The sequence below is a fragment of the Pocillopora damicornis genome, chromosome 13, assembly GCF_964200805.1.
Source record: "Pocillopora damicornis chromosome 13, jaPocDami1.2, whole genome shotgun sequence".
Taxonomy (NCBI): Eukaryota; Metazoa; Cnidaria; class Anthozoa; order Scleractinia; family Pocilloporidae; genus Pocillopora; species Pocillopora damicornis.
This window is the reverse complement of record NC_142682.1, coordinates 4,244,224-4,268,245: the sequence shown is the minus strand read 5'-3', so window position 1 is coordinate 4,268,245 and position 24,022 is coordinate 4,244,224. Positions and strand designations below refer to the sequence as shown.

At 38.5% G+C, this 24,022-nt stretch overlaps 3 protein-coding genes across 5 annotated transcripts in view; 2 read left to right on the top strand and 1 right to left on the bottom strand.

Annotated features, from left to right (window-relative positions):
* The first annotated feature begins 959 nt into the window (after positions 1 to 959).
* Positions 960 to 5,905, top strand: LOC113682484 (neuronal membrane glycoprotein M6-a). The gene is made up of 7 exons (XM_027199654.2): positions 960 to 1,202; positions 2,438 to 2,600; positions 3,195 to 3,351; positions 3,713 to 3,866; positions 4,495 to 4,559; positions 4,634 to 4,699; positions 5,257 to 5,905. Exons 1-7 carry the CDS (start codon positions 1,094 to 1,096, stop codon positions 5,548 to 5,550), a joined length of 1,008 nt encoding a protein of 335 aa, XP_027055455.1. The 5' UTR covers positions 960 to 1,093; the 3' UTR covers positions 5,551 to 5,905.
* Positions 5,834 to 23,178, bottom strand: LOC113682495 (uncharacterized). Its single transcript, XM_089192124.1, has 27 exons — positions 22,414 to 23,178; positions 22,282 to 22,312; positions 21,197 to 21,313; positions 20,121 to 20,238; positions 19,201 to 19,266; positions 18,546 to 18,611; positions 18,057 to 18,198; positions 17,499 to 17,538; positions 17,002 to 17,078; positions 16,269 to 16,342; positions 15,499 to 15,609; positions 14,411 to 14,457; positions 14,016 to 14,220; positions 13,533 to 13,594; positions 12,994 to 13,053; positions 12,550 to 12,661; positions 12,093 to 12,140; positions 11,440 to 11,544; positions 10,911 to 10,961; positions 9,438 to 10,340; positions 8,824 to 8,946; positions 8,335 to 8,452; positions 7,712 to 7,862; positions 7,092 to 7,154; positions 6,794 to 6,866; positions 6,356 to 6,409; positions 5,834 to 6,278 (listed from the first exon to the last, which is right to left on the bottom strand). The coding sequence occupies exons 1-27, from the start codon at positions 22,592 to 22,594 to the stop codon at positions 6,120 to 6,122; spliced, it is 3,357 nt and encodes a 1,118-aa protein (XP_089048250.1). The 5' UTR covers positions 22,595 to 23,178; the 3' UTR covers positions 5,834 to 6,119.
* LOC113682522 (ribonucleoside-diphosphate reductase large subunit) overlaps positions 15,071 to 24,022 on the top strand; it is a 32,840-nt gene continuing 23,888 nt past the window's right edge. The window contains exons 1-4 of one of the 3 annotated variants that reach the window (XM_089192126.1): positions 15,071 to 15,412; positions 15,508 to 15,585; positions 16,280 to 16,369; positions 19,344 to 19,403. The gene's annotated coding sequence lies outside the window, so the exon portion shown is untranslated. Of the gene's footprint in view, positions 15,413 to 15,507; positions 15,586 to 16,064; positions 16,370 to 19,343; positions 19,404 to 24,022 lie in introns of those variants that run through there. The other 2 variants (XM_089192127.1, XM_089192128.1) reach the window with 2 other exon arrangements.

Genomic DNA, 24,022 nt, shown 5'->3' with positions numbered 1-24,022 from the left:
TTTTTTTTCTAACAAGAGAACGACAAGTTTAGTGCCTTATCGCTTCGAACAGTGTTGGTATCGGTTATGAATAATTAACAACCTCATATCTGCTTAACTGGCGTATATTACGCATAAATTACACGCATGAACAATCGAACTAAGAAGCCATCGAGAGGAGCGGTATAAGCTGTTTTTACAAAACAATCGTAGTGCCTTTGAATTTCATTACGTTGGCGTTACTGCTACATGGAACCAGACGAAATTTTAAAGCCAATAAATCAAATTAATTTATAGCTTTTAATTACGATCAGTCGTCACAAATTTTTTAGACAGATCATGAATACAAAAGTTATAACATTTCCAAATGGTAAACGAATAACTGAATTTATAGGCGAAGTCGTGAAATGAGACAGAAAAAAATTATTATTTCGGCACATATAACTTGATGTTGAACAAGACCGTGTATCAGCGAAAAAAAATAGAAGGTCCGGAGCTCGATTCTTTATTTGGGTCTAACATTTTTTCTTTGTCTCACGCTCGTGAAAAAAAAAAGGTTTAATTTTGTTTTTCTCTATTCGAAGACTGAGCACAACAGTTAACAGCTTTCTCTGTTAGTTACATAAATTATTTATTTATTACCATGGCATTTGGGCTTGATTCTTAAGATACATTTTTGGGTGAATTTTATGGGGTTGCTTTTGCTTGAAACTCGGGAAGGAAAAATTTATCTGTGGCTAACAACGACTATTTATTGCAAACTTTCTCTCCAACCCTGAAAAAGATCTACGACAGAAAAGACCTCAAAATCTCCTTTTCATAAAAAACGCAAATAATTTACATTAAATTCGCGTTAACTTGGTTCAAAGCCGGTTTTACCGATGCTGAACTGCCGTAAAATGACCAGCTCGATGCAAGTTTTACATACCCAAACATAACCATGACGCCATCAGTGAGGTTTGATTGACAGGTAACAATCAAGCGTTCGTTAACAGGTGCTTTCCAGGTTCCTCTCGCCAGACCAGGGGCTGAAACATTTTCATTCCTCTTGCAAGCGAACACGAATCTGCTAAAGCAATTTTTATTACATGTAGTCTTTGCAAATAACATAGCAATGTGCTGCGGGAAGCTGTGGTTGGCTTTTAAGAGGTTTGTTGTTCGAATTTTGGCGAACAGAGGCGGGCTGCAGAAAAGTCATTTACTTTATTGCCGAAAATGCAGAGGTGAGGATTGTGTTTTTCATTTTACCTTCCGTGCTCAACGATACAAATGCGAAAGGCATAGTCTCATTGAGTACAGTTCTCATAAGCAGTATTCTTATTTTAGCCATTACTTAGTACTGACTCAGTAATTTTTTGCGCACGTTGTTAGCCTTAAGCGTCCTTCTATCCAAAGGTACCTGCAACGTTGATTGTGATACCTGTTAGTTTTTCGTATAAATTGTTACCAACGCCTGAGTAAACTAGAGAAAAATTTAGAACCCATTTATTCTACATGCTCTCGTCAACATTCCAGCAGAACGCCTTTCAGTTCTTACCTTTACCTTCTTCTTTCGTACAAAAAAACTTGAACTGAAAAGTAAGCGGTTATTTGATGCGCTTGTCGCATTTTTCTTAAGTTTTATCATATTCGCATTTAGTACTCGTAAACAATACGTTATCCCAGTCATAAACACATTAAAACGCTAGTTTCTTACAGAGGCTTTTAAAAGCAGAGCTCATTTTGTGAAACAGACCAGAGCTCTCAACTCGACGAGAGAAGTTTTAATCCATGACATAGAATATTAGTCCAGTTGAAATTATTAACTGGCATACTACGCCCTTACGTCCATACGTTTTTACAAGAATGTTTAAATTATATTCTTTCTGCGCATGCTGTTAATTCATAAGGAAAGTTGGTAGCAGAATCGGATGGGTTGAAAGACGAAATTTTCTTGCGGGTAATTTGTTCGCCATGAAAAACTGCGATGGCGTCTTTTTAATCGGCACAGAAATAAATAAATAATACTATGAAATAAACAGTACGTTATCAAATGATGACAGCGAAGTACTTCGATTAAACTACTTTTCAAGTGCTTTTTCTTCCAAAATGAGTCTTCTTTCAAATTACATTTTACTTATCTGATCAAGCTTTAAAGAGGTATGTGATCATTATGGAAGTAACACTAGCACAAAAGCAGGCCAACACCAGGCTTGAATCCTGCTCTTACCCAGGTTAAAGTACAAACAGTGAAAATCTTAGAGGCGCTCGTTGGTTATTGCTTAATAATAAAAAAAATTGTTAAAATTCTCGGACGAGACGTGTACTTTGCCTTCTAGGCGTTGTAACTTAGTGTCAATGGGCGTAAAGACGCGCGAGCCATTTCTTTTTTTCTCTTTATCCTTCCACGAAGGGGAACCTGTTCGCAGGCAACGCAAGTGATTTTCTTAATTCATTATTATTTTATCTGAATCCTCAGCGTGTTGTACCTCGTGTAACAAATGTTGCTGTATCTGCCTGTCACGTGTCCCTGTGGCATCTCTGATCGCTTCTTTTATCCTGGCCATTGGTTTTACTGGGTTTGCTGTGGGACTCAGCGAAGGCGTCAACAATCTTAACAAATGGCTTAAAATGGATATTGTGTAAGTAAGAATAGTTAGATGAAGCATTTTCACAAGAGTACCTCACATACTTAGCTGTTCAATGTATATGAAACGACCATGGGAATGCTCCCCATTTCCCGCGCAACATTTCAAAGTAAAAAAAAAGAAACAACCGCTGTCTCGAAAAATAAATGAAAGAAACTTGATTTGTTAGTAATTAGTCTGAGACAACTTGGTTCTGGCCGTCTAAAAAGCACGTTACTTAGCCACTACAACGTCGTACATGCGCAGACATTTGACTACGGTGTTGATAAAGCTTCTCTTAAAAGGAGGAATAACAGACGTAACAATATTTAAGTCTGTCTAAGTGTCCTTATCAAAAGCAAAATGCAGAATAACTGACCTTTCATCTTAAATCTTAGCACTTAGTAACACTTCTTTTAATTTCGTGAGTCAAGAGAAACAAAGATCCTTACGAATTTGAAAAATGTTAAGGATAAAACAGCAGACGAAACCACGAAGGAAACGGAACCAAGAAAGCATATGCAAAGCGCATTTCTTTAGGATCCCCTTTTAGAGGTGTACACTTCAAGCTAGTATTAAACGAATTTCCTTTGGTCTTTAATTTTTCAGCGAACTGGCTTCACTGGGAATTATGGCGTTTGGAATATTTCTGGGTTCTTTATCAGGGATGGCGCTGCTTCATGGATTTGCCGCCACAGGGCGGACGAGATTTAACTGCTGTGGCGGTTGGAAAAGACGCTTTGTAGCTCGGTGTTGTATTGGATTTGTGAGTATAGGATAAATAATCTGGGAATTCAAACACAAAAGGGTAAAAATTACAAGAAAGAAACAAGGGATTGGAAATAGATGATTTTGTCGTTTCCATTTGTAGAAGAAACACATGTAGAGTCAACAGTGCAAACACGCATGAACATTCCCGCCTCGTTTCCAGTCCCCGCTCTATTTTAAAGGCCGGGTGGATAACCCTATGTACTGGATAAATCTCTTCTCAGTGGGTAGTACAGTACGCTATGTCAAAACTTATCCGCGGGATACTGGACTCAGGTCTTTTGCCTTCCTATTTCTCTAGGGGCATAACGAACGAATCATATAACCGACAAAACATTATTTGCCTTTTTTTTCTGTAGTTATTTGGTTGGCACTACTTCATGTTTTTCCTGTGGATGTTCATAGCTCCTCTGCTAATCATCCCAGTCATCTTTATGGGAATCTTCTTTGGTGTTTGTCAAGTAAAGGTTGTGAAGCAACTTGGGAAGACGTGTATAAAATTCAGTGATTATGGTTAGTGACCAGCTACTTAAACTTTAGAGTAGGTGTCTTTTTCAGGGGGGGAGGGAGCTTACTTCAGTTTATTCCTATCCTTTTGGAGGAATGGTAATGTTGTTTTATTATCGTGAATTTTTAGTGTCTTGAGGACCAGATGGGTCATTTAGATTGTAGGGCCACAAGCCTCCTCCTCCCCCCTCCCGCCTTAACTGTAGCCTTCCAACTGCTCAGAAGACACTAATGGACATTGAAGTTCTGGATTTTCGTTGGAATACGCACGTAGCTCTCGATATTGTGGTCCTGCCTTCTTTCCAAAATTTCCAAAATTGGGAATACCTGCAGAATTTCCTTCCAATATTATATAAACTGTTCAATGTAGAGTGATTAGGGTCTTCCGCAAAGTCACGGTTGTTAAGTGCATCAGGGCATAGAGTAGTATGGATAATGCGCTTTATAAAAATGCTTTATTATCGATGTACACTAACGAGTTTACCGTGACAGGACGGCCGCGTACTGTTCGTAAATTTAACTGAAACTCAAGAGTGTAATAAATGAAAGTAGTGTGAAAATTAAAAAGGGGCTTATCATAGTACCTGATCATAAGGACGCTGGCTTACAATTTTCTCTGTATTGTTTATAACAGGTTTGGATGACCTTGTTAGTACAGAGGAAGTGTGCGGTGATGACTTGCTTGTGTTCTGTGAAGCGGTAAGTTCTTCTCTTTTATGTAGTCAAGTTCTTAGCTTGTTGTTTACTTGTTTTCTCGTTTGTTTACTCTACAGATGACGGGTGCCACACCTTTTTTCGCTGCTGCATTTGTTGGAGGCCTCTTTATAGTTGTCGGCGTGGTAAGTGAATGAGCACCTTTTCTTTAGCCATTGAACTCCCAGAAGTGATTAACATGCAACTTCTCCCTACAATATCCATACATTGTCCAGCAAATAGGAATGAGAATACTCAAACTTATCGAATAGAGGTTCGTCTTGTCACCAGCGTGGGACAAAGAGAAATCGATCGAAATCCCCATAGTTCTGAGCCTTAGAGAACTCTACTGTGAGCTAGGCCACTTTTAGGTTCAGATGTGATATTCGCCTTTCGTACCGCCATGACCAGTTATAGGAAGCGTCGCGTGAGACATTGTGAGAACTATGGTAGACTTTGAGATCAGTAATAAAAAAGCGAGGTTGTTTTTCTCGTCATGTCACGTGCGTGGGACATTGAAAAAAATATAAAAAGGATATGTGAAAGGTAACTTTGTAGGATGTAGTTGTGGTGACAAAATTGAGACATGTTACAGGAGTGAAGTTGGTTTATGAAAGCCACACGACGTGCACTTCGTGCGTTTCTTACATGTTAAACTCCTTCCATTGGCGTGCGTCCCTCACGAGTTTTGTCTTTATTATAGTTCCACATGATGTTCGTACTAACAGCAAACTACGCACACGTACATGACCACAGAAGGAGGCCCAAAGCCTCAGAATGCTCTACCTGTCGGACATGCTGCACTGTGAAGGACCCGGACCGTTATGAACAGTGCTTCCCTGAGCCCCCGGTAGAAGAGGTACAGCTAGCCTTGGAAGAGAAATTGAAGCTGAACGCAGGGGACCCTGAAGGGGGTGCACATCCCCACAACCACCCCCACTGGGAATATGTGTACGACTATGAGAAGACTCCAGCGATACTTGGCAAAAAGTATTAACTGTTTTCAGGCGGCTTTGTCGTGACTTTCTAGTGCGAGAGAAGACAAGAAAGGAACTCGGTAACTTCGGCATTTGAAACACCGCGAATAGATTTTGGACAAGATGCGTATAGGAAGGGCAGCTTCACGCATCGACATCATCTTTATTAACACCAGTTATAACAATGGCCAGTTTTTTGACGAATTGAATCAAAAACAATTACAAGCTTTTTCTAGGCACATCTCTGCTTTCCGCTCCATTTTATTTTAACTAAGGCGAGGAACTCAGACAACCAGTATTTCATTTTGATTTTGAGCAACGTTTGTGATGCTTTATTTATTTGCGGCATTTAAATAAAATAACTGAAACATTTCACCTGTCTTTGGAGTCTTAATTGTGATTTGGACTTTTGAAAAAAAAAATTGGGTAAATACTCAATTCAGTATCGAAGTTAATCCCTGGAGGCGTTATTTTTATTTTAGAACGCTCGGTGATTGGTCAAGTAAAACGTACGTCGTCCTCTCAGTCAATTAGATGAACAACTTCTACGGTAAAGAATCTCTCGCTGCACAGGTCCCATTTTCTCGTGTCATAGAAAGTCCTCGTAGTTTCCCTCTTTCATTTTGCTAGACTCCTGGCCCACTCGATAGCGAGCCATTAATGGCTTCATGGCCGTGAGCAGGCTGTGATAGAGACCTGGGAATAATATTTCCTGAGCAGCCAGTAACTGCTTTGTTCTATGGCGCTCCTGTGTAAAACAACAAACCGAGAGGTTAAATCACAAACTCAAACAAAAGAATGGAAAGAAAAGGAACATGTCCATACCTTTGGTGATTCGAAACAAGCAGGACAGTTCTCCGCAATCACTGGTAATTTTACCTGTAATGGAAAAACATGAAGTAAAGAAAAGTTGTTCTCTCAATTAGAAACTTAAATAATATATAAATATATAAAAACCTTGTGTATGTTTCGATTGAGTGTCGCAAAGCCAAAATCGAAGTAATCACAACATCCAATCATATCGAAGGGCCAATAACAACTCAAAGCTTCCTGAAGCGCGGGAAAACGCGAACAACCAAAGCGCGAGTTTTGTTGGTTTTCTATCTCAGTGGTTAAAAGATTGGCGTGAGTTTTCTTGACCAATCATCGGGCAAAAAGAGGCAAATTGTTACAGCACACCGTTTCGGTCAGACAAAGGCGTTGGTAGAAAGGACCTTCCTTAGTAATACCACTGAAAGCGAATTTTAGAACATGTTCGCTCACCTTTTCAGCAAAATTTCGAAGCTCCTTCTCACGAACATGTACAAGAGGTCTAATAACTCTTAAATCGCCTTCCCTGAAAAGAAAGAAATTGTTCAAATGAAAGCGATGCATAGTTGGGGTTTTTCTTACGTAATACGAGTTAAAAAAAGTAACAAAAGTACGCACTTGAGTGACCATTGAGATGGAAACAAATGCTTACCTATACCTGAAGAGAGAATTCGCTACGAACAAAGACGATTTTAGCTCCAACCCAAAATAGACACTCTTTATTGTATCCAATATAATAAAAAAAACTTACAGGACTGTGTAGTTTGCCTTCATTGTCCGTAAGAGACCGTTGTGAAATGCTGACATCAAAAAGCTGCAATTAAACCAAAAACGTTTAAGTAAAGGCTACTATACCAGAATTAACTAGAGACATCCACAAAAGAATCTGAGTCTTTAACAGCTTTTGCCTCCATCTACACGACAGCGCTTTCTTGTGTGATTTACACCGTTATTCCCTAAAGCCTGAAACAAATTTGTAAATGCCCACTCAAACTCGCTCTCAGGATCTCTCCTCTTCCCAGGCTGGTTGAAGAGCCTGGGAGCGAAATTGACTTTACATCTTCTCTTACGGAGCTACGTCACCCTCATTAAGATATCTTTTATAACGCCGTTCAGTCAAATCCTCAAATGAAAAAAACCAGACGACAAAATACAGGATGAAAAGACAAAGAATGAGCAATAGAAAAACAGAGAGACTCAAGGATGACGAAGATTGAACCAGAATGCAAACAACGGACGAATCTAAAACTCTGACTCAGAAGTGTCAATAGTTACAAACAGTGATTCTTCTTCACCTTGCCCGCCCTATCGTTCCATCGTTATGTCATCCCCTCCCCCACCTCCCCCCCCCACCCCAAACTGGCCACAAACCTCTCGGCCAAGTCATCCAGATGTTGACCCATGGCTAACACGTTGTAACCTCCAAGTCTTGCACATGCGTACAACCTGCCGCGCTTCATTCGTGAACAGAAACTACAGATGGATTCACAAACGGTAAGCTGGGCGGCCTGTTGAATAATACCTGATGAAAAAAAAAACATTTCTAGACACTCACTCTTATCTAATGCATGTATTTTGTAGTTTCGATGATTGAACTGCAGATTAAAAATGATTATGAAAGCGATCTTCGCAGTAATGAAAACTAGTTAAGCAGTGGTGAAAGTACGGGATTTAAATCCAGGACCTCTGCATGCGATACCGGTGCAGTGCTCTACCAACTGAGCTAACAAGCCAATTGGGAGCTGGTCATTGTGTTGGTTCGTAATAAACCCGTGAAGTGATGCATCAATGGTTTTTCAATACACAAAAATCATATATGTGAACTGCGGTTCAAGAAATGATTATGAAAGCGATCTTCGCAGTAATGAACACCATTTACGCAGAGCACTACTTAAGCAGCAGTGAATATAAGATCGCTTTCATAATCATTATTTTGTTGTTTTGCAACACATAAATTTTGCTGGAGAAATAATACACATAGCCCCGTCACTTACCTTGCTCTTCAAAGAAGTAAGGAACACCAAGAGCTGCTAAATACTGAACCAAAGGTTTTGGATCATACCCAGGTGACTGAGGATCTACGGTTGCAGCTCCAAGCTCGAAATTAATGCCCTAAAAATGACATAAAATCACACGTTAATAAACAACGAATATCGGCTTCATTTGTAGAAGTTCTAAATATACAGTAGAGATAATGAAAGTCACATTTGAGAAACCAAAGCTGTTATAACCTGATTTAGGCCCTCAGTCTGTGGGGACGAGTGAAAGAACGTCACAAGCGAAAGAGCGTCACGAGCGAATGAAATACGTGGGGAACTATAGAAAGTATTTATTACTCCTTCCCAAAGACAGTCCCACCGATTTACGCTCGCCAATTAGCGCCCCTCTTTTCAGCCAAAATTTTAAATAAGTAGCCGGGCACTTATTCGAGGAAATACGGTAAAGAAGATATTCAAATATGATAGAACTTTGTGAGAGCAAACCTTAGATCTGCTGTAGAACTGATATTGGCGTAACGTGTGCAGTAAAGAGAGCGAGTCTTTGCCTCCTGACAGACACACCATCACCCGGTCTCCATCACGAATCATGTCGTACTCTTCTAGGGCCTGAAAAAGCAAAACTTCATGAACTCTTGGACCCCTAGGAGTGACCAGCATCTAATTTCTCCTTATAAAATCACCCCTGAATCACACATTTTGGTCATGAGAATGGAGGCAATGATCACCAACCAAAGAAGTTCGTGATTGTTAAGCAAATTCTCCTTATCAGCACCTCAGGAAATGTATAGAGAACAGAAGGGAGAATTTGCATACTGATGTTAGGGTGTAAAGGGTTAACGGAGCAAAGAAGTACACTAGCATCTAAAGAATTTTTACAGATAATTCACTTCGAGTTTTGAAAATATGTTGCTCAGAACAGAAGGTCAGAGAAAAACTACTGATATCTTTTATCGTTGTTTAAGTACCCGTAGTAGTCAGGGGCATAACATTAGTTATATTAGTTTTGGATGTGCCCCGCTCCTCCTCAGTAACATTCGATTGATAGGTACTAAAGTGGAGAAAGTGTAAATAACAGAAATTCAATTTCAATTTCTCACCTCTAAAGTCGGCTTAAAAATGCTCTTTGGCGGATGATGGAACTGCGGTTTTCCAGTCACAACTTCTTTTTGTTTGTTCTTTCTCGGTTTTCTTTGGCAAACTGTTTTAAAACTCGCCGAGGCGTCCTCATTTCCGGAAATTATCTTACTTTCAGACGAAGACTTTGCTACTGAATTAAGACCGGCGTCGGCAAATATTGTTTTCGTTTTCTCGCAGTCAACAAGAGACTCGGCCGGTTTCTTGTGGAGTCGATTAGAGTTATTTGCTATACTACTTTCGGGTGATTTTTCCTTTTTGGAAATGGGAATGGAATCATCCTCAAAGGATTTTATTCCATGAGTTCTCTCTTCCAATACTGTGTTATCTCCATGTTCTGTATCTACACTTCCAGCCTCAAATTTCGTCGAATAACATTTGTCAGCTTGGCCCGAATTAACGCGTAAACTTACTGCTGAATCTAAAATTTCATCCATACACAGCAGGGTGGAAATATCCTTGTCTGCAATGTTATCGTAGTTATCACTCATATTTGATGATAAATCGTCTATGTTTGGACCGTTAACTTGACCCATAACAGTTCTGCAGTCTTCAGCACCTTTAATATCATTGCTATTTTCTTCGCGGAATACGTGACTTTCAGGTGACTCCAAGGTACAGTTTTCCATGGGGCTCACACAAGTCCCATTACAAGGCTCTAAGAACTTGGCACCACAGGAATCAGCTCCTTCAAGGACATGAGCACTATTATTCCACTGTGGCGGAGAAAATGGTGACGTCATTGGAAAATGGGCGGGAGCTTTCCCACCCAACAGCTGCGCCGCTTCACTGGGGAGTAGAAACCAGCGGTATCTTTCACCTTCTTCACCGAACAGTAATGTCTGATCGCCAACACTATTAATAAGCTGAAAAGAAAATGATCAATGAATATTTTCTACTTACTGTGTAAATACACTTTCAAGCAGAAAGGTGATGAGAAAAAGAAAAAATTGGAACAAAAGATACAGTTTGATTCGACACCACATTCTCAAAGCTGAAATCATACAGATGACATGGCAGACAGTAAGGAGAATTACTATTGAGGCCTTGTGAGTTAAAAGGTCAATTTTCTTTAACCCTTGAACTCCCATGAGTGACCAAGACAGATTTTATCCCTACAATATTAAACAGACGAGTGATGGGATTAAAGAAACATGAAAATTTGGGAGTTAATGAGTTGATCCATAACCAAGTTCTCCGAACTAACATCATAAGAATTTTATGGAAGACAGTGTGGAGAATTACTAATGAGATCTCAGGAGTAAAAGGGTTAAGGTATGAAAATCGCGATTACAGCTTCACCTACTGGATTGGTTTGCCCACTGCATTGAAACTGAAATTAAAATGTTTCTACCACAAAAGGTTGTGTTAATCGTCGTTCACAATGATGTCACAATGAAGAGTAAACTAAAAAGGAAACAATTTATTGACAGTACCCTGTCCGTGGTTGCTTTACGGAATATTTCTTCAGCTTGCGAGAGACATTCCTACACAAGAGTAGAGAAAGTACACGTTCACGTATCAGAACAAACCACTCAAACAATCATATTTCCCGGTTACGATATCGATTCTGGAATTTGCCTAGCTGCTGTAATGGATCGCTCCTGAAGTCCTCGATCGATTTCAATTAAGGGTATACAACGATACATGATGGCATTGATTTTTCTTTAGTCCGCCCTAAGAAAACTGGCGTTATTCTCTAAGCCAATCAGATACAATGTTAATAAAATCCACCGCAACTTAGTTACAAGGCTTCCTAGCGCCATAGACAGTTTACAGTCGAAATGGTTTCTGTTAACTCAGTTTTGTCAATAATGTAAGTCAAATGGGCCGAAATGTGGAAAATCAACCGCAAACCAGAATGTGTGCGCATCATCCAAGTGACGTACTAAGCAAATTGGCGAAAAGGAGAACCGAACACACATTGCCATTGAACATTGCCAACAAAAAGCTCTTTAGTATTACCGAATAAGAACATGGAGGCTCTTTCCCGATCAGAGAGGATGATGGGTAAGTCATGTGACCCTCTGAATAAGAGATTGACCCAAGCCACTTCCGGTCGCGGAACACCTGTAATATTTTTGAAGAGCACTGTTAACAGGTGAACTACAGTACTACCATTATATTCACAGTGGAAATCACAACGAACCATCAGGTACACAGCAGGTCTTGCACGTGCATCGTACTGGTATTATACGGGGGGAGGGTCGGAAAGCACTTTTTTGACGCAGGGAAGGGGAGGTCTCATGAACACTGTTATCCATTGGCTAAGCTCTTGCTGATTTGTAACTTAACCAATAAAACCACACTAAGACGCATGCACATGAAATGTATGCACGTGTTACGCGCGATGTGACATGTGCATATCAACCATACGTGGACCAATGGGTTTGATCAACCGCGTCAGAAATTCTTTTTAAAACCCTTTGTAACGATAAAATAAAATAAAATAAAAATATTAAGCCAAATTATCAGTCCTCCCTTTGAGAGATACCTTCAAAAAAAGGAAACAAACTAACAAGGTGGGATTTCTCACCTTTCATCCTACGTCAAAGCAAAAAGCTACTAGTGAGCAAGCAAACAAAAAAAACAAACAAATATCTAAATAACGGAGTCACCTGATGTTTCCTGTGTTTCCATTCTCCCGTCTCAGGGTTGAACATATACTAAACATAGGAGAGAGATAGACAAGCGCTTTACTTTAATACAACACATCACTACGTATAACAAGAATGTTATTTCTGATTGGGCGAGCACGAAATGTAATTAAGGGAACTGTGAAAGAGATACAAAAACAGGTGAATTGTCTAAAGTGCGGGTAAACGGGGGTTACCAAGTCACGAATGGTTTTTAAACTCACGCCACCCTCTCGACCAATCAGATGCAAAACAAACCATTCGCACACTTGTCATTTGCATTTTCCCGCGCTTCAAGTAGTTCGCCCGTTTTTTACTCCGGGCACTCATTGGCTGTCAATGGTTAAAACCTTTGTTTTGTTCGGCCGTCGTAATCAATTTGGTTTTGGCTTTCCGACACGCACTAATAAAAACTGTTATAACTGATGAGGCCCGTTACCTGCGGAAGAAGCGTCCAGCCGTGTTCGGCCACCATCTCCACCGCTTTGAGAACAAATTCAACGGCATCGTGCGACATAAAATACGGCAAATTGAGACGAACAAAACCTGGCCTAAAAAAAGTGAGAAAAAATTCATAAGGTGGTGAGGTTATATGTCAAGTTGTATTGAAGTTTCCATTGTCTCGTTGCTCCTTTGTTGATCCAAGAGAACATGACGGATAATTTCATTTGGTTCAAAAATTTCAAAGCGACGTTTGAGTAACCTTTAATTTCACGTGATCGCCTGACAACTCCATGACATAGTTCAGTTCCACGGGCATGACTGGTAAACTGCCCTATCACATGGGCCATTTCAAGCATGACGCGTAATACTGATAAACAGTGACGTTTAAAGCTCGTAGTTTCTATTACAAAAGAAAAACAAACAGGGAATAAAAACTAACCTTAAAATTTCTCGTTCGGAGTATTCGTGGTATCTTCGAAGGTGAACTCTGTCCAAACGACTATTGACGAAGAAAAAAGACAGAAAAAAAATGGATTCTGCCCGCCGTAATTCAATTTTGGGTGCCTCGATTTTTATTTCACTGCCTTTAAGTTTAAGGAACATTAATTCTAGAGTTTTCTTTAGAAAAACCCTAGACGATTATTACATGTAATTCCTACTGTAGGTTAAACAGTTTTTAATTTGGTGTATTTTTGCTTTAGTAGGTACTATCTTATACATATTTCAATAAATTTTTATTTCTTAGTTTGAATTATTAATCAGCGGGACCCCGTAGGTAATGGTACTTTGTATTGAAGGGTTATCCTGGATAAATATTTCGCTTACTATTATCATTGTTATAGTTAATCATTTTGGACACATAATAGTTTCGAAAATACAGTGCTTTTGAAAATAAGTGAGTCGAACCCTGTTAACTTCCCATATGTTTTCAACTGGTATTAGTACTGAGTTAAGGATCATATTAATACAACAGCACACCTGTCTTCCAAAAGAAGGTCTTCAATCTCTTTTGCCAGTTTCTCATCTATACCTAAAAGATTCTTTAAAAAAGATCAACACATGAGCATTAAATTCATTTTTTTACGAGCTAACCCCATTTCTCGAAGTTCAAATCGTGAGTCTATTAGACAAGAATCACGAGAAGCCTGATGAATTGGCTGGCAAGACAAGCATCCCAAGAGAGAGAAGTAATAGTGCTAAAGATTCCTACCCGGTCCTGTCCGATGTCCGGTGTTTCATGCTATGGAAACCGGTATAAGCTCGGGCTGGACGGGCCATTTGAGCACAGACTTAACTTACCTACTTTCGAGACAAGAATCATTTAGAGAAAAGCTCACTTTTGAGTTACTGTCATTAGTTTTAGCAAAGGCAAAATGTGGCATCTTTCAGAGCAAATATATAGAAAAGCGAAGCTCACTGTTGGTCGTCATAATTTATTTCAAGTTAAAAAACAGCGGGCACCTGTGCATAAGGGCCCGCACAAGCACAGCCTCCACGGGCCTGTATTCCAAACACGTCATTGAGTAGGGCACACACGTAGTTGTGATGTAAGAACACTCCAGAATATGGATCCTTGATGAGGAATGAGAAAATGGGAAGTCGAGGGACTGATGTGTTCCCCAGAAGAACAATATTTCTGTTGTTACTCCAGATGGCCAGTGCTCTCCTATTCGGGTAGAAGCATAAATAAGCTTCATTCTTTTTAAATTTCTAAAATATTTTACACGTACTTTTCTTTGAGAGAGAGAAAAGTTGAGATTCAGAGCTTTTTGTATTTCCTAGTAATGAGCGCAAATTTTGACATTTATCTTAATAAAATAATTCTTCTGTAGCTATTTCAATACTGAATGACAAACCTGCATAAATCTTCCTCGATGCCCATAATGCTATCTGAACCGATGTCCTAACGGAGACATGAGACAGTCAAACGTGAATCAGTTAGTGTTTAAAGAATGTAGAAACAACTGACTAGTTTGTAAATAGATCTTGAAAACCAAATGCAAGAGCAAATTTCAGAACAGATTTTCATTGGACAAGAAAGATGGAACTGATAGCGGAGCTCGCAGAGCGTAGCCCCATAATAATACAAAATAGTAGTTACCCATCAAGCCGAAAAAAATCTGGATGTACGACCGTACGACCAACCGTACAAGGTGCTACTTTTAGCATGCGCAGTCAACTGTACCTCAGGCACTATCTTATAATCAGTCCTCTACACGGACACAGAGAAGTTGCGAATGAAACTCCATTAATATTATCACGCACTTTATCCATAGTAGGGGCTTTAGCTTTGTTGAAGAGACGTGCGGGGAAAAAAATGCGAGCTCCGCTTTTAGGCTTTCCTAAATCTATATATTATTCAAGTACAAATAATCAGACTGTCATAGTTTAGTGCACTTACAATGCGTGATGCGTGGTGCGTGGAGCGTGGTACGTGATGCGTGTGCATGGAAAGGTGAGTTATAAAAAAGAGAACAACTTAATTTACGGCTTAGGGTTGATCCGTATGGTGAAATACAGTGACCCCACTCATGGTTTCTTTTACACACGGACCTGACAGTCGGCAACTGTTCATGATTGCCCATCGCCATTATTTCACTTTCGAAGATTAAATCGTGCTCTCGAGTAATTATTTCACTTTCGAGGACTAAATCGTGCTCTCGAATAATTACTTGAGTGTTTCGAAATTAGATACTAGATAAGCGGAACTTGAAAATCGAAACTCGAAACTCCACTCTCGATTCTTAACACTTTCGAGAATCTAGGACTGAGTTTTGAATCGAGATAGTCATCTACCTTTGAGAGTCAATGTATCTCGCTTTGAATGAATAGGCCTGGCCGACCACATGCGACTTATGGTGAGCGGCATTAGATTACAGCATTTGTAGAAGGGATTGTCGACTTAAAGGAGTCCTTCGTTAGCATCTAATTGGCACTTTTGTACCTGTTTCAGTTGAAAGGCAAGACCGGCTCGCACGGAACCTACAATGGCTGGAGTGCCAGCTTCTTCTCTCGTCTCAATCTCTTTCAGGTATCTGTGGCTGTTCTCTGTAACCTAAACATACAATACAAGCGGTAAAAACACTTGGTCGTTATACGTTGAATTGTTCATAATTCTGATGCAAATTAAAAAAAAACAACAACCATCACAAACTTCGAAGAGACAACAAGATACTAGTTTAGTGGGGGAAAAAACGTCATAAACAAATTAATTACATAATTTTTTGACCTTGTAAACAAATGATCCTCCCACACATTGAGTAATCGTATTTCACGCTTGGAAAGAATTCAAGCTTTGACAGAGTTCGAATCCCTGATAGACACGGTTGACTGACCTACCAGAGGCCATATGTTGTGAGCGATGAAAAGTTTAGTGAGGTTTCTATCCTCAAGATAAAGCATGATTCATGTTAATTATTTTTAATTAGAATCATTTTTAGGGGGGGGACAAAATTAGCTAGCATTTTCAGAATATGCAAAGAATGGTTCTTTTCTGCTTTTTAACCACAGGTCAGCTTTATTAAGGATCAATTTTTTGCTCGAACCAGATAAAATTTGGGATCAGTGCCAGTATCTGAGCAACTAACCCTCCTACCCCTCCCCTAATCCAACAAAAGTCAACTAATAACAAGTTAGAGTTAAAGATGGGTTAGGGGAGGGGTAGGGACACAGTTGCCCAGACACTGATTTTTACTAGAAACTTTTTGCACTTACAAAAAACACAGAGCCACCTCCACAACCTGACGGGACAGGATTCACAAACAAATTCTTTTTTGCCACAAGGATACCTGTGAATAATAAGCACAAGAAATCAGGTGAGAAATTGCAGACAGATCACACTATGGGTTTGTGATTAATAACTGTTGACATGAGACGAACAAAATCTATGGACAAAATTACTTTTTTCCAGTCAAAAGTAGTTTTGCAAGTAGTAGTTGCTTCAAACAGCCCATTAAAGTTAAAAAATTCCACAAATGCGTCAATTAACATTTCATGTAGCTTCAATGAGATATTCGGACCAAGTTGTAAGGAGGATATGCAATTTTCAGAGCTTTATTCACAACCCTCCTAGATTCTGTTCGTCTCCTGACAACAACTATTGACCACAAACACATTATGTGGTCTGCCTATGGAGAAACTGCACATAACTTGTAGACTGGTGACATACTGGTTTAAAAATCTGTCATAGTCCTTGTAATGATGTTTCAGTTTGAAAATTTAGCCCTTTAACTCCCAAGATCTGATTGTTAATTCTCCCCTCTAGCTGCTGCACATTTCCTTGTGAATTAGTTATGAGAATTTGGTGTTAGATCAAGAAAACAACTTCTACCTGATGCATTTGAATATTCTCGTTACCTGTTTGCTAGATAGTGAATGGATATTTTAGGGAGAAGTTACTTGTTAATTGTTTCTGGGAGTTTAAGGGTTAAGCCAAATCAATCCTCACCTGGACTCTCTACACCGCCCACAAATTTGTGCACTGAAATGAAAATTGCATCCTTGTAGACAAGTCCTTGGTCATCACTACATGAAATAAAAGTTGTTGGACAGGAAATTATATTAAGCATGGTTTAAGAATGCTTGAAGGCAGAGAGTAGAAGGTAACCTTTTTCAGTTAAAAATTGATTATCCTAGCCAACTGCTGAGTTGGTACAAATAATTGATGATTACTGACTTTTTACTAGCATAGCTGATAGCTTCAGAAAATAAATAGTTCATACAGTTACCATCGCAATTTTCAAGTTGTAAAGTTTAGTATAAACCAGTGAATGTCATCATAAGATTGAAAGATAAAAATTCATTTTTTGCTTGCTACCACAAATCTCCTACCAGCATTTATCACTTAAGGCTAAACTACTATATGTGATTGATCATTGGCCAAAAGACTGGTGACTCAAAAGGGACATAAAACAGTACATAGAAACAAATTCACTCTTTCATTACCTGGTTACCAAAGGATTCATGTTGATTTCAGCATAGGGACCTGTAAAGCAAAACACAAAATACAAAATAAGCTTGTAAAAAAAGTGATGGTAAATTCTAGCCTTTGAACAGTATTGATCCTGTCAATATACTGAATTCACACCACCTGAATTCATTCCACCTGAAATGGTCTGTAGCTGCTTTAACTCACCAAAGAGGTTCTATGACTCAGTAGTGAGCATTGGAGAGCAGAATCCCAAGGTCTGCAATTGGATTCCTCATGGGAATGCAATAATTTTTTCTTTGTCCCATGTTTGCGACAAGATAAAGAAACACCTGTCTCAAAATGTGGTTGTCAATCATTTCAAGTCTGATCATGCATCCGTGTCTGTAGTAATGATGGGCATTTTGACCAACTGAATGGAATTTGTCACCAGCATGCATATGGAATGTAAATGTTGTATGTCAGATGCCAAAAGACTAGTCAGCTCAGCCATGATGTTCTTGCCTGCAAGATTCATGAGGCATTTGTGAGCAGTCACTGATTAATTGCACACAACATCTTTCATTATTAATTACCTGCTGTAGCATAATCCCAAAAGGCCAGTGCACCATGTCTGTGCAGAGAGGCAGTTACAGCATTAGTGTCTGTTAGAATTCCTGTCACATTAGAGGCTGCTGAGAAACAACCAATCAACTGCCTGCTTTTAGAAGAGTGAACCTAAACAGAAAGACAAAAGAGATTGATTTGGCAATGACATAAAAACACATGTTTACAAAAATAAAATTTTGAATACGATCTACAAGTTAAAATGAATTTAGGTAGTTCTGATTTATACTGCCTTGAAACAAATTTAAAAGATATATATCCAACCAAACAACTATGCAGAGAAAACATTATTCAGCTTTTCCCTTGGAGCTACTTAATTCTAGTTTCAGAAAAAGGTAAAACTATAAAAAACCTCAAAAGACAATCATCCATCAGTCATAAAAACTGAGTTTCCAGAGACATTCTTTCTCATATAAATAGCTAAATTAAATCTTCTTTAAGCTTATGTTACCACATACCTTAAGTTTGAATTCCAAGTCTAATAGATCAACTAAGCCTTCTGAGTTCTGATGAATCCACACAACCTTGCAATCAAATATTGAACAGATTTTATGAAATCATGTCCTTAGGAATTTACAAAGTTCTTGACCAAAAATAGAGCTGTCAACAAACTTAATAAACAGTTATTGTTAGGAAAATAATTATTCCTTTAAGTATACACACAATTTGCAGTTATCAACACTCCCACAGGTTTATAAGGTTTTTAAAACCTAACTGGAAAGGGGCTCTTCTGAGAAGAGACTGTAGCTTCTCTAAACTTTAAGGTTCAACCCAAACCACTGGAACCAGAGTCCAGAGTACTCATGATTGGGTAACTATCCTTAACCTTTTCTTTCACACCAGTGATTAACATGCAACTTCTTCCTATAACATACAAACATTATCAAGCAAACAGGTAATGAGGATACCAGTACTTAAATTTATCAGGACAAAGTTGTTGCAATCTATCAGCAAAATTCTCAAAACTGATTTACAAGAAAATGTGTGACAGCAAGAGGGGAGAATTAGTAATCAGATCTTAGGAGTTAAAGGCCTGGTTATTGTACTATCAGTCTATTGTACATCTCCCTAGTTACAAGTGAAAGTTTGAATTTCTGTTACGCTCCTTCTCACCTCAGCTCCTACTTCTTTCCATGGAAGGAGGTTCGAATGATGCTCAAATGGTCCAACAAAGACTATCTGAAAAAAGAAAAATATTTGAGAAGAACGTTTCTCCCTTCAGCCTCTTATTTCACATTAACAGCATTTTTTTTCAGTTAACCCTTAGGCTCCAAGAAGTCATTCCTTAAGAAATCTCTAAATTATCCAGTGAACAGGTAATGACCATATTCTGAAACTTAGCTGGTACAAGTTGCTATCTTGATTTAACACCAAATTCTCTTAAGTAATTTATAATCATGTTAATAGGATCGAGTGGAGTCCAATTTGGTCTGTAATCATATGAGTGATTCACAAAATCAGACAACTGCAAAGTGGGAGTCCGATTTGTTAATCATGAGTATGATTACAGACAGAATTAGACAACAAGAAGTACTGTTTCCAATTAATCAAAACTATGACAAAATTTGTGAAAGAAACTAAACATGGGTTGTACGTTTTCATAAAAAAATCCACAGTTAATTCGGTGAAAGGCAAGACAACAGTGCGTGCTCATGACACATTCTGTCCACTTACATAGGCATGATGTGTTAACTGTCCCTATAATTGTCCTATTACACTGTCCAATTACAAGCATGACACATACACAGTACTATTAGTGCTCAAAACAGGCTAGTGATAACCAATCAAGTTTGAGAATTTTGTAATAGTTTTGATTAACATGGAAAATAATGGGTAGCAGCTAGATGAGAGAATAAACAACCAGATCTTGGGAGTTAAAAGGTTAAAACGTTGAAACGAAAAACTTATTGACAAGACGGGTTTTACTTCAAATGTCATAAAATCTCTGATGCCTTATGTCCAAGAAAAATTCACTAAGTTAGATAAGAGCATCCAATCTTTGATGAAATTAAACACATTTAGTAACAACTCACTGGGGGTTGTTTGAAGTCTAAAGCATGGATCAACTTGTGAACAGCTGCTGTTGCACCACTCCCAACAAACACAACAGAATCATTCTCACTGGCATTCACAGCATTCCTGATAATATCCCTAACAATGAAATAATAACAATGTGACAATTAAATAATCTAGATTTCAAATTATTCAAATTTAAGAAATTTAATCAAAATACAACAGAAAAATGAAAGTATTTGAGGGAAAAGACAAACAAAACCAACAAAACAAAAAGATAACAAAGTCCCAATTGGTTTTAGTTGTAACTCTTTACACCCTTATATCAGTATACACATTCTCCATACTGTTTTCTAGACATTTCTTAACCCTTTAACTCCCAAGATCTGATTGTTAATTCTCCCGTTTAGCTGCTACACATTTCCTTGCAAATTAGTTAAGAGAAGTTGGTGTTCAATCAAGGTAATATCTTGTATCTATTGAGTTTGAGTATTCTCATTATCTGTTTGCTGAATAATATGTAGACACTATAGGGAGAAGTTACATGTTTATCACTTCTGGGGGTTACAGGGCTAAGGCACTGACAAGAAGAATTTGTATAACAATCAAGAGTTTCTTTGTCCCACACTCACAACAAGACAGAAAACATCTTTCTCTATTTCTTTACCGAGCTAAAAACTTACCATGTCTCTTATTCCATTTACAAATCAAGATCTTAGGGTTAGTGATCGTCTCCTTTATTTTCCAAGACTTTAACATTTGATTCTGGGACAATATTGGGATCAATATCAGTATCTGGGCAACTGCCTACCTACCCCTCCCCTAACCCAACATTAACCCTAACTTGTTATCAATTGACTGTTGAAGGGTTAGGGGAGGGGTAGGTGGGCAGTTACCCAGATACTGATATTGATTCCAATATTGTAAGGAGAATTTAAATGCTTGTCACTCTTATCAGAAGTCAGAGGGTTAAGAGAACAGCACAAGTATTCTTGACAAATTATCACACAGGGAAGTGAAACAAAACTAATGCAATCCTCAATCACTTTCAAGAGACTCAACTGAAAATCACTCCTCAATTCAAATTGCCATTTACCTTGCTTCATGACGATACAAAGTGGTTTGTAATGAGGTCACAGTGGTAGTTGTGTGTGTGTTACCATAATGGGGCAAGACCTGCTCTCTGATATAATCCTCAATGAATGTCAGGGACCTAAAACAGGACAGAATGGTCATCAGTTGCTCCTTAACCATGGTCCTTCCTACCCTGTCATTTTGTGTTCAGCTTGGTTGATTCGTATCCAGTCAGTTGAGTTGTTTTGTATCCAAACCAACAAAAAATGTTTTCCATGTTAACTATGTCTAAAGTAAGAATAATATTCTTATAATAAATAAATGAGAATAAACAAATTTATTATCATTAATAACAAATGGAGAAAAAAATTTCCACTTCCACTAGCTGTTATTGTTAAGAAAGTTACAGTATAAAGAATATCTTAAGACTGTTGTTAGTATTTTTAAGGTAAAATTTCTGCACAGCCCCATACTATTGTAAAACAAATCTGTTTTCCCAATGGCAATGTATTGTTTTGGTCATTGTTTTCTCTCTATCCAAGAACTGAATGCATAATGTAGTATGGGGCTGTGCGGCAATTTTACTTTTTAAAATATTACACCACTAATGAACCTTGAACTAGGCAATCATTTATTGCTTTTTTTAAGAAGGTCACAAGTGTAAGTAACAGAATTCTGCTTGTGTTTTACTCTCATGACTCTACTAACTTATCGTAGGTAAGAATCAACATCTGTTCATGCACACATGCATGAGGACTATTGTAGAAATCAGAACACTAGGGTGGGTACAAATCAACCAGTAGTTTGGGTACGAACCAACTTAAACCTGGGTACAAAGAGACTGACGGAGTATGCCTCCTGAAGTGTATGCCTCCATAACCCCCACCATCACCACCAGATGGGTGATGCCGACGCCGTCAAAATCACCGCCTATGCGGTCTAAAATCTCACTCCTTGGTAGCGAGACAAATTGAGAGCTCTGGGTTTATGATGCAACATGACATATACTGTACGTGTACCTTGTCTTCTAAATGGGAAATGATCATTATCTGAGTGTTTTCAGATGCGTGTTCTCGCGAGCATACTGATTAGTGCACGATATCATACCTTCCCGATGCTGTGTAGTCACAATAAGTCACTGTAGATGATAAAAAAAAATCTTGTCTAAGGAACTAATAGAGCAATCTCGAATCCAAGTTACATTAGAAATTTACAAATTAGTACGAACGACATACACACCATTTCTTCGCCCATATGGTCCAGAAAACGTCAAATCTTTTCCAATACAATTTTCTTCAATGTATCTTAAAAGCTTCTCGTTGTTTTCTTTCTTCTTTCGTTGAGATCTATGTCGCAAATTTGATAACTCTTCTCTAGGAATATCGTAGAATTTTCTCGATCCGTGTATCTGAGCCGCCATTTTGAATCAGGCTTTGACCCAGGCTTTTTGAGGCGCTGAAGTTGGAGAAGCTAACCGCTGAACAACCCTCCCTCCCAGTGTTCCACAGTGCGCAGCCGACATTTTCAATCAGGCCACACTGGATGAGCGAGTGTTCAATAGATGAAAGTAAGAAAAACACACACCGATCGTGACATGTTATCGACCATTTTTTTTTAATATTTTCAATTGGTCAAACCTTTCAGCAGTGCTCTTTTTCTCATGCCTTACAGGAATACTCCTTATGAAATAACAGTCTTCAAAATGGCATTCATTTCCTCTTCATTCCCGTCAACTGAAAAAGTAACCGAAATGAACTTCCTCCTAATAACCTTACAAATAACTTTAAAAAGGTCACTTTTTCTCAATTAAAAAGAAGAAAATTATAATTTTCAGTTTGATAGGCATACAATAAGCGCAAAATTCTTGGCATTACGTGGCAAAGGCAATGATCACTTGCTGTTATCTACACATTTAAAGGCGTAAATTGGGAAAAATTTAAGATAAGTGATAAATACATAAATAGAACAACCTTCGCAGTAGTTTTAGTGTGATTTTTAAGACATAAGCGTAAATACCAATCTGCAAAAGCTTAATTATAGCGGAGCTAGCAGAGCGTAGCCCCATAATTATACAAAATAGTAATAACCCATCAAGCAGAAAAAAATTGGATATACGACCGTACGACCGTACGACCGTACGACCGTACGACCGTACGACCGACCGTACAACCGTACGACCGACCGTACAAGGTGCTACTTTTAGCATGCACGGCCAACTGTACCACGGGCACTATCTTAAAATCAGTCCTCTACACGGACACGGAGAAGTTGCGAATGAAAATCCATTAATATTATCACGCACTTTATCCATAGTAGGGGCTTTAGTTTTGTTGAAGAGACGTGCGAGAAAAAAAATGCGAACTCCGCTTTTAGGCTTGCCTAAATCTATATATTAGGCAATATACACAGACACCAATACAACAGGAAATTCAGTTCAACCTTGCTAATAGTAGACAAATCACCTGTTTCTATAAAACAAAACATAGATTGATCGGAAAGATCAAGCGATACGCTCCGCCTACAGTACATTTCAAGTGCGAACTGCATTTAACAATGTACTGAATACAAAAGCTCAGCTCACAGCTATATTTATCATTAAAAATTGAGAACGATTTTAATCGCTTTGTTACTTTGATCTAACGAAAAAAATTGCCTCTGGTCTCATGAATTAGTCTTGATCCGTGCGTTGTCATCCCAATTTTACTTTCTTTTGTAAAAAATTCAATTTCAAAAATATTTCTCAGTTATTTCGGTGGGCTTAGTAATTCTTCCTAAATATCAGTTGTTTGTTGTCAAAAGTGTCTCCGCCTGCACGACGTATATTTGCCTTCAAGTTATCGCCGTCTTG

Bases quoted from the DNA above. Each gene is read 5' to 3' on its own strand.
- LOC113682495 (XM_089192124.1), bottom strand. From the start codon at position 22,594: ATGGCGGCTCAGATACACGGATCGAGAAAATTCTACGATATTCCTAGA. The intron at 7,863-8,334 runs GTAAGTGACGGG...TTTTTTCATCAG, and splicing joins TTACTTCTTTGAAGAGCAAG to GTATTATTCAACAGGCCGCC. The intron at 6,410-6,793 runs GTGAGCGAACAT...TTTCCATTACAG, and splicing joins TTCGAAATTTTGCTGAAAAG to GTAAAATTACCAGTGATTGC.
- LOC113682484 (XM_027199654.2), top strand. From the start codon at position 1,094: ATGTGCTGCGGGAAGCTGTGGTTGGCTTTTAAGAGGTTTGTTGTTCGA. The intron at 3,352-3,712 runs GTGAGTATAGGA...TTTTTTCTGTAG, and splicing joins CTCGGTGTTGTATTGGATTT to TTATTTGGTTGGCACTACTT. The intron at 4,560-4,633 runs GTAAGTTCTTCT...TTTACTCTACAG, and splicing joins TGCTTGTGTTCTGTGAAGCG to ATGACGGGTGCCACACCTTT.